The 10,025-nt window shown below is 40.7% G+C and overlaps 1 protein-coding gene across 1 annotated transcript; it reads left to right on the top strand.

The window, feature by feature from the left end:
* Positions 1-17: 17 nt before the first annotated feature.
* Positions 18-9,915, top strand: LOC125178786 (protocadherin Fat 3-like; the record flags this gene model as incomplete). The annotated part of the gene is made up of 7 exons (XM_047883368.1): positions 18-105; positions 1,163-1,365; positions 1,746-1,935; positions 2,829-2,938; positions 7,688-7,816; positions 8,543-9,151; positions 9,799-9,915. Coding segments are annotated over exons 1-7 (1,384 nt in total), but the record flags the coding sequence as incomplete, so codon positions are not given.
* Positions 9,916-10,025: the final 110 nt, after the last annotated feature.

The raw sequence follows: 10,025 nt of genomic DNA, 5'->3' as shown, positions 1-10,025 counted from the left end.
ACCCTGCATGACGGCATGTGGCACGACATTGCTGCTAAGAGGTAACTTGCTGAGCATTAGTTGTACCCTGCATGACGGCATGTGGCACGACATTGCTGCTAAGAGGTAACTTGCTGAGCATTAGTTGTACCCTGCATGACGGCATGTGGCACGACATTGCTGATAAGAGGTAACTTGCTGAGCATTAGCTGTACCCTACATGACGGCATGTGGCACGAAATTGTACTTGAGAGGTTTTTAACATATTCTGGCTTTGCGCCTAAGCTTACCCTACAACACAGCGCGCAAGGAAAAATTGCTCCTCTAAGGTGACAGATTTTCACTAAGCCTAAGTTGCATCTTGCGTGATGGCATGAAGAGAAATATTGCTGCTCATTGCTTCATTGTTTACTACAACATAAACAATTGAGTTTATTGTCGCTAAGACTGGTGCTTCAAGGCACTAGGCGATGCAAGTTTTCACTTGAAAGAGACTATTATTATGAATCAAGCTTCGTTTTTACCATGTATGCCATAATGTTGTACAATAAAGCCTCTTGAGCGCTATTAATTCTTTATGCCTTACTTTATGCTTCTCATTGTGTTGGCGATGTGATATTCCGCTGCCTGTTGAGGGTCGCTGTTATGTATTATTTTTGCATCGTCTTACCTCGATGTGCGAAAAAATGCTTACTTACCATTTATTGTCAGCGCCACCAAATAAGCAAAAAACGCTTTACAGCGATAATATAAATATTAAAGATTGTAAAGTACTCTTGTCATATATATGCATCAATTATAACACATGAAAATAATGCGGGATTTTCATAATTTCCGCGTATGAGATTGGTCACATATTATTCTCATTTAAAAGCAATTTACATGACACAATTAAAAAAAGGCTTATAAGAGTAAATCCTGGTAATGAAAGTTTAATTTAATTATGCTCTTGTGTATCTTTAAGCTTAACTTGCACTTTGATTGACTCCAGGTAAGGCTCATGTGTATGAAAATGGAACATGCAAAATGTAACTTATTTATTTCAACTGTACATGACTTCGTAACGAAGCAAGTTTCAGCTGCATAGCACCAAAAAACTATACAGCCTCGGCCGTTAGCTTCATTTTCACGTGAATTTCCAAACGCTGCCCACTTGAGCCACGAGCGCCGCGTGTCCTCTCAGGTTCGGCAACGTCCTGGAGCTGACAGCAGACGACGGCGACAGGGAGCTACAGAGGCTGTCACAGGAGGAAGAAATGTCATCACTCGCCGCTCCTGTGCAGTGGCGGGATGAACATTTGTGGGGAGCGGATGCTCCTCATCCTGGCGGTAAATCTCCCAGATCCGTTGGCGAAAAGCCCGTCATTCACACGAATTTCAAAGAAGGTTAGCAATTTCGATTTTTCTTATTCCTGGTCCTACTGACACAATTTTTTTACTGATATAGCTTAGACGATACATGCTTATAATTGATAAACATAGAAATGACGTCTCGGTCAATTTTAACAATGATCAAATATTCATGGCTCCCGATCCCTCTTTTCCTTCTCACTCAATAACCTCTCGTCAAAGATACTGAACCAAAATGTACCTCAAAGCTCGTGTTAATTGGCCCAGGCTGCCTGGACGACGTGCTTGAAAGTTGAATTGGTTTTTACTCGACAAAGGTTTTTACTCGACGTTCGTGTCTTCGCCTTCTCACTCCATAACCTCTCATCAAGATACTGAACCAAAATGTACCTCAAAGCTCACATTAATTGGCCCAGGCTGCCTGGACGACGTGCGTGTGAACGGTCGACGGCTGCCGATGCCCCCGGCCCTGAACGCCACCCGCTGGGGGGCTGTGGAGGCTGCGCTGGACCTGGCGTCGGGGTGCGTGCCACCTTCAGCCTGTGTCAACGCCACCTGCTCTCCGCCCTACAAATGCCTGGATACTTGGAAGCAGTTCACGTGCGAGTAAGAAGCATCTTTGTGTCCATATTTGGGTTCAGCTATTGTCTAAATGCCTGGATACTTGGAAGCAGTTCACGTGCGAGTAAGAAGCATCTTTGGGTCAGTATTTGGACACAATTATTGCTCCCCGCCCTACAAATGCCTGGACACTTGGAAGCAGTTCAAGTGCGAGTATGCAGTTCAAGTACGAGTAAGCAGTTCAAGTGCGAGTAAGCAGTTCAAGTGCGAGTAAGAAGCATCTTTGTGTCAGTATTTGGGTTTAGCTATTGTCTAAACTATAACTTTTGGTGGAAACAACTTTCACCTGTGGCACAATGAAATGATACAAACGAACCTTTAAAAGATGAATTCGCATAAATGATGGCATTTTTTATGGGACTTCTCATTGCATTCATGACTTCACTGTGTGCGCGGTTATGAATAATTTTGAAAATCGGGATGCAAGTGGACCACTTTGTGATTCTGAACAAAAGTTTATGTCAGTTCCAGCCTCATTTCTGAAGGTATACATCAATTCATTACGCTAGGTTGGACATGGATTATAATGAAAGGAAACTCTTTGGTTCCGGAGCTCTATTTTGCTAAAACAAAACCATTAAACGCAGCCCCACACAACGCTGTCCTAACATACAAAGCACTGTTGTGCCATAACAAAACAACCCCAAAAATCTCAGAGCACGCAGGGTCGAGTCCCGTAAAAACAAACACCGACGAGTCGTTCTATACAAAATACCGCTGGAGTTTACCACACAAAACTTCAGTTCAGCATGCCTTCCGTTGTCAATTGTTCGTAAAAACCTCTGAAATATAGCTTGCATGCGCCAATAGGGCTGGAAGAAATGCCACTCTCTTCGGTTTGTGGTCTAAAAAGCGTTTTTTCGCCCCATGGTCCGCAGCTGCGGCGAGGGCTTCCAGCTTAGTCCCGACGGCTCCTCCTGTCTGGATGTGGACGAGTGTCGCTACGAGCCTTGCCTCAACTTCGCCTCGTGCTCAAACTCGGTGCCAGGTATGAAACTTTACCCCAAAGTAAGATTTTTCAACTGATCAGGTTAAGATCGAATACTTAATTATCTTGTTTCAATTGTTGATTCCTTGCATTGGTACTTCAACAATGAAAATCTATTATTTAACGAGTATTACATCTCTGGCTCAACGCTACATGATGCCAGATTGAAAATGAATGTTGAAACATTCTATTTTGCCCTATAGGCTGCGCACCCGGCATTGGTTACCATATGTCTTTCCCGAACTATCTCGAATAGAAAATTTTGTATGAATGCCAAGTTGCGAAAGGATCGATATATATCACTTGCACCATAGAATTGACTATCACTGTCAAACATTTACAATTTGCATGATGAAATGGAGCTCATTGGGTTTAAAAATAAGATTCGTGACGAATAATAGTTATTGCATGGGATATCCTGAACTAAAGTTAAACAATCTTGTATTTGTTCATAATAAATCACTCTTTGGTGTCCATTAAACTTGAATTATTAATTATGTAATAATTTTCTCATGATGACCTTACCATTTTCTGAAATTTTCTGTGAATCCATTCATTTCTTATGAGTAGTTAAGTGATTAGAGTCGAACGGTCATTCAAATCATGACAGTAAAGGTCATGACCTTCTCTGTCATGACCTTTTCTGTCCCCAAATAAAAATTATGAGTGGAGCACCTTTGTTTTTAGGATGGCTATCAGAGGACGCCATAGGTGGAGCGACTATGATTTATATAGTGAATTAAGAGTGGCGTGCACCACCTATCCCACACCTATAACCTGCCGATGGCCCCCCTACCCGTAAAACTCTTCGTCCACCAATAACTGCCCATTGGCACCAGTGGCGCATCTATGAGACACCGATAGCCACCTTTAAAATTATGTCGATAAAAATTTTTAATTCAGTTTCAAATCCGATGCTTTCTTATTTTCTGATATTGCTTCATACAATCCTCATTCTAAGGGCTACGTATGGAAGTTCACCAAGGCATTACAGGTAACAATGTCAGACATGTAGCAGGAACAAATAATCAGAGTACCATACACATACCGTGTGAGAAATCGACTTGAAGAAAGTCCCTGCCTGCAGGATTCGAACTCCGATCTCCCGCACGCGAAGCCGAGCCTCTACCTCGTTGTGCCATCGGAGAGGACATGGCAGTCGAGTAATTTTAAAACATTTAACTGAAGTATTGCAAATATTAATTTCGTCAAATGAGAGAGGTTAATGCTGCCACCGTGATGATTAGATGGTTCCATCAACAATTTTATTTGAACATGCTGCTGCATTCGAGTTAAACACCCGCTGAAAGAAACTTCATTTATCCATAATGATCGAACGATGGTTCAGCTCATAGCAAAGGCTACGGGAAAATGCTTAATAAGCATCGAAGTTTTATAATGTCAACATTACACCAATTCTGACAGCGGTTTGATTCGATATATTTTCACCAAGAATATTCTGACGTGAAATAAGGATTTCATTACACGATTATTTTGAAATATCAGGCGTGAAATACCTGCACCACTTCTAGTCACTATTTTTCTCTAGCCTAATCTTCAGTCTTTTGCGCATGAAAGATACCGGGGCCACTTTCTTAGAAATTTAGGCTTAAAATTTAAATAATTATCTGACTGTATATTAAATTTCACAATCGAAGTCAGGATGGATAACCGAATTTTCACTCGTATCCACTGCGTAAAAAGGATAATTTTATGACAAGCAAATTACCCGGAAAGCACATGTTTCAAGCAGGACATGGTAAAGATAAGCAGGAAGCTCAACGCCGACGCGAGGCAAGTCAACCCAACCGGTATGAACGTGTGCTTACTGGACTCGCTCGCTGCTCGATGTCTAGCCGCTGTGCTTTACAAAGATGCCGAGCCGCTGTCGACTACGTTAACGTACGGCTTTTGAGTTTAGATAAATGGGGCATCTTTAGAATATTGTATATATAATGGAACACACTTGATTGATTCATACAATTTAAACTTAATGATACAATAATTAGTCTCAATTGATCGCACTACTTCCAACACAGCCAGTTGGCGCATACGCAAAATTCACAATAAATTTACGCAATATTTCAGGTGAACATGAAAAATTGGATTCGCCGTCATCTATGGAAAAAGTTTATTTATTGCAACAAAATTTTTTCATTGTATATCGGACAATTTATATAAGGAACAGTCTGATACATGGCCAGTGGCTTCACTTTGGCGCGACAATTTTTTGAACACCTTGCTTCTCTCCATCAGTTTTATTGGAACCTACCTAATTCACGCTAAATTTTCTTACCAGAACTTAATCTTAAAAGCCAAGCACACAAAACGAAGTCATGATCTCGAATGACCCGCAACCCAATAACACCTTTCTACGTTGGATTAATTACAGTGGCAATTATACCTTCGTGCACTGTGCAGTTTGGGCAAACGGTTATCGGTGGCTCACAAGAGATTTTTCTGCAATGCTATAGATGTTTCAGACCCTATAACTCCTCGATAATTCATCGATGACCCCACCTATACTCGCCACCCTTTCGATTTATTCGAGTTTTATTGTCGATTTTCGGCAGATCTGGCCACCCACCGTTACGCCACCGATAATCGGCTATCGCCACCAACAATCATCGGTGCGCCACCCTTAATTTTTATTTGGGTCATGATATGAATGACCGTTCGACTCTAATCACTTAACTATTTATAAGAAATGAATGGATTCACAGTAAATTTCAGAAAATGGTAAGGTCATCATGAGAAAATTATTCTATATTTCTATTCATTATAATAAAAACACAGATTTCAGCGGGAAATTGTATTATATTCTGTAATCATGCATTATTTTCATTTTCTAGTTACATGTTGGCGTTGACTCGACAAACAGACTCTCTGGGAACAAAATTGTTCACAAGCACCAACCATAAAGACAAAAAAGGGAATCTTGTTAGAATAAGCACCCTTGTATGGATATCCTTCTTGTTGAAACGCTCCCCAGAATAAACCTTGTAGAATAACTTTGTTAATCCTCCCTATTCCTTTTTATATTCATATCTTCAAGAATTCATGTGGCGAAAAAGCGTCTCTCAAAATGCTTTTGAAGCCTTATGTGATCATATTGCAGCAAAAAACGTTGACTAAGATGTTTAGCTTATCATTTGGGATTTAATGTTTTGCAATGTATTTTTCTACATTGAATGATAATTTATAAAAGAATTTTAAATACACTTAATTTGTTTGTATTTTTCATTCAATTAACCTTGTTAAGATTACACACCCGAGTAACGAACGTATGAGGTGCTTATTCATAACGTGATCCCAAAAATCATATTTAATAATTTGTGACAATTTACGTTGTGCTGAAAGTATTATTAATAGTTTAGTAGGTAAACTATAGGCAAAAATCCCTAAAGAAAGATCGTGTGGCTTTGTTAGAATGCCAGAAAAAGCCGTTTTGAAACGTTTCATCAATTTGTGTGCAACTCGACGAATGGTCTGTGAATACCATTTCAAGGAAAACATCGGTAGTTTTGCATGTCAGCATTCAAATTTAGGAGCAACCACTTCCAAAGATAAGCCATAATTTTCCCCGCGTGCTGATGAAAATACCGTAAGAGGAGACAATCCCTACAGGCGCGGCGTCCACACTGCATGTAGCCGCCAAACTAGACTATCTCATGACAGGTTGAAGGGATATGAGCTTTCATCAGTTAAATTGCGCGCGTAACTCTTACCATCAGAACTAAAATGAAAACATTAATTAATTCTATAGTACATCTTTCCAAACGACACTCCGTCTTGCAAGCACCAGACGTGCCTATATGAGTAGGTACCTATATTATTTAAAATATAGACTTCAAACCTGGAACCACGGCACAAATTTATTAATTGAAAAGCAGAAGGGAATCTATTTCCCTTGAGATATTATACCCTGTTTCTCCACAAGTTTCACTGTAAATTGAGGGAGTTTGAATACGGACCTCCAGCTGAATACCTTCATGCAATAGCGTCCTTGTAAATTCCAATCAGCCATGTAAGGCTGGCTGAAGGTGATACACAAAAGAATAATCATACCTGGAGCCTTTTAACCGACTTTTCTATAAAGACTGTTGCATGACTGCCGTGTGCATATGCGCCCTCAGTAGTGGAGTTTTCCTCAACTATGTATCATGGTACAGTATCAACTCTACCCTGAGGACGAACATGACTTCATAATGGAGTTTTAAAAGTTTACATTTTGCGTATAAGGTTTAATATTAGGTAAATCTATCATATGTATAGACGATAAACGTTACTGTTATAGTATACAGAAATCGTCTTCTTTGGTTTAATTTGTTCGTATTTATTCCTCGTTGATACAAATGATCTGTTTTTCTTCTCAAGAAGCTGTGTTAAGTGCACGTCTTCATGTGCATGGAAATGGTTCTACTAATCAATGAATGCAATATACAATTCAGTTTCAGGTAAAAAAGTTCTTCTGAATAAATTTTGCTCATTTTTCTTGTTTTCTCTCGATGTTCCTTCAAGTTTTAACTCCCCAGTTTTATTTCATTTTGAATTTTATGAAAACAAGTCTGTCGAGTCATATAACATAATACTACAGACTCATCAATGCGCAGCATCATTGATGAGTCTGCATCATTGCCTACAAATAATTACCTACATCAATGCATCATTACCTACCAAGTAATAGAGTTAATACTGTCGACATTACTTCCATTCATCAACACCAACACTTGCCGCCCCGTATCACAGGCTACCACTGCTCCTGCACTAGCGGCTACGCAGGCCACAACTGTGAGCAGCAGGCCGGACCCTTGGCCTTCCCCCTCGGCGGCCTGCCTGTCCTGCTGGCCTTCACCTTCTCCCTCGCTGCTGTCTTGGGTCATACTGAATATGATTTTGAAGCCTTGTATATTTGTTAAAATCGTTCCATGTTTATGTTTAATTTCGTAAATTAATAATTTACAGCGAAATCACTCATCGTGACGGAAAATCATTTACCGGCACAAAAATATGCTCTTCATTCATTCTACAAAGAGCAGGGTAACACAGGTTTTAAATGCTGTGTGTAAAAACAAGAAGTTGCCCGTAGCAGTGTAACTTCTCAGGTTAATCCAGATCAGCAGGCCTACTCTGCATTGCTGGAAAACGCCCCAGCTTCTGGTAATCCAAATCAGAAGCTGCCGCTTCTGTAAATTTTCACTGGCTAACAAAATTTAGAGTCGCCACAGCTTCTGGTAATCCAAATCAGAAGCTGCCGCTTCTGTAAATTTTCACTGGGAATAAACTTGCTTCACACGGAAAAATTCATAGAATTAATGCAATTCCTGTAGCGCTTCCCAAATTTATGGCGAGGCGTCTTCTCATCGCAGGATACGAGGATCAGTCTTAATAGTTGTGCTAACGTCAGTTAACACACCAGTTTATTTATGTACTTATCAACACACTTATGCATACACCCTGTAAATATCATGAAATATTGAATCAACAATGCAGTATTTCAGACATTTTTTTTTCTTAGTTAATCATTTAATCAATGATTTACTATTATTTCGTTTCTGTGGCTTATTGTTAATATTTTTAAGGACGAATTTGCTGTTTCTACAGGTTTGCTGGCGATTGCAGTGTCAACTTATTTTCTAAGGCGCCGGAAACTCGAACTCAAGACAACGTCAGTCGACGGAGCAGCAAGTAAACAAAAACAACAACAAGTCATAACCTCAACAATCATAGACTCCTCCAACCTCTCCCCAGTGCCTTCTAAAGAATCTAAGAAAACTATTTCCATAGAGGAGCCATCTAGCGATAAGCAATTTCCTAAAGAATCGATGAAAAACATGACATTATTTTCAAAACCTTCTTCGAAAAATGCAGCGCTTTCCAAAGGACTGCAAAGGAAGAGTTCATCATCCAAAGAATCCTTCTCTTGTGAAGGAATAAATTCAGTAGCCGGCCACGCCATCGAGGTGCGCTACACGGCCAGCGCCGCCACACACACGACACTCGCGCCCAGCGTCTGCGAGCTGCACGCGCTCCAGCACGACGCCGTGCCTTGCTTAGGGCGCTCCAACCCCGACGCCGTGCCTTGCTTATGGCGCTCCAACCCCGACGCCGTGCCTTGCTTATGGCGCTCCAACCCCGACGCCGGGCCTTGCTTAGGGCGCTCCAACCCCGACGCAGTGCCTTGCTTAGGGCGCTCCAACCCCGACCTCACAGGTAAGTTCTCCTACAAATCCTAAGAGACAGTTTAACCAAGCTGATAGGTGTTATTTTGATGTAAAATCTATGGCATTTTTACCCTGAAATGTCCGCAGTCGATGGTGTATAGAGATTGACCCTAGTCTACTTATGGTAACTCAAGTTACAATGCATTTCAACTCGATTAGCATTAACACGTTGACTCCGAAGTGGTACATATGCGTACCACGAAATGTATTTCTCCAGGACGTAGCGGTGCATAATTAAGGGCTACCAGATGGCCTAAAATACGGCCAAGTCCGCGAACATAAAAGGCCAAAAAAGGTCTATAACTCAATATTTACTGGTATATTTTTAGGTTCCAGTGCAAAAATTCCATTTCCTTTTTATTTGAATTTAACTAGGAAGTAACCCTATCATAAATTTTAGCCGACCAACGCAATTGACAAAAAACTAAATCGCGGAATTTGTCCGGAAAAAAATACTGTCTGGCAACCTTGTTTCATTATAGTACAACAAATGAAATAATATTACGAGATGAAGCAATCGGAGTCAAAGTGTTAAGGGGGATTAATGCATCTGACGAAAAATATTATAACTAGTGAAAGCGGCTCAATTGAGCGGTAACTATTTTCACGTGACCGCTTTTTTGTGTCATGCATCAGGCGAGGACGTGACGAAGTCTGGCCATGCAGGGCCACTGAACGCTCTAACGCTCATGGCACCTCGAGGCTATAGAGACGAAGATGAGGTCCAGCACAACAAACTGCGAGATGTTATAAGTAAGGGGTTATAACGTTAAGGGGAGCGTCTACCCTAAAATTGAAAATTTTTACTTTTTCGGTTTTTATACTAATTTTAAAGCTGACATTCTGCCCTATCCAACGGTACC

Source organism: Hyalella azteca, unplaced genomic scaffold (genome assembly GCF_000764305.2).
Source record: "Hyalella azteca isolate HAZT.00-mixed unplaced genomic scaffold, Hazt_2.0.2 contig12731, whole genome shotgun sequence".
Taxonomy (NCBI): domain Eukaryota; kingdom Metazoa; phylum Arthropoda; class Malacostraca; order Amphipoda; family Hyalellidae; genus Hyalella; species Hyalella azteca.
The sequence above is the reverse complement of the archived record's forward strand: the minus strand, read 5'-3'. Positions and strand labels throughout refer to the sequence as shown.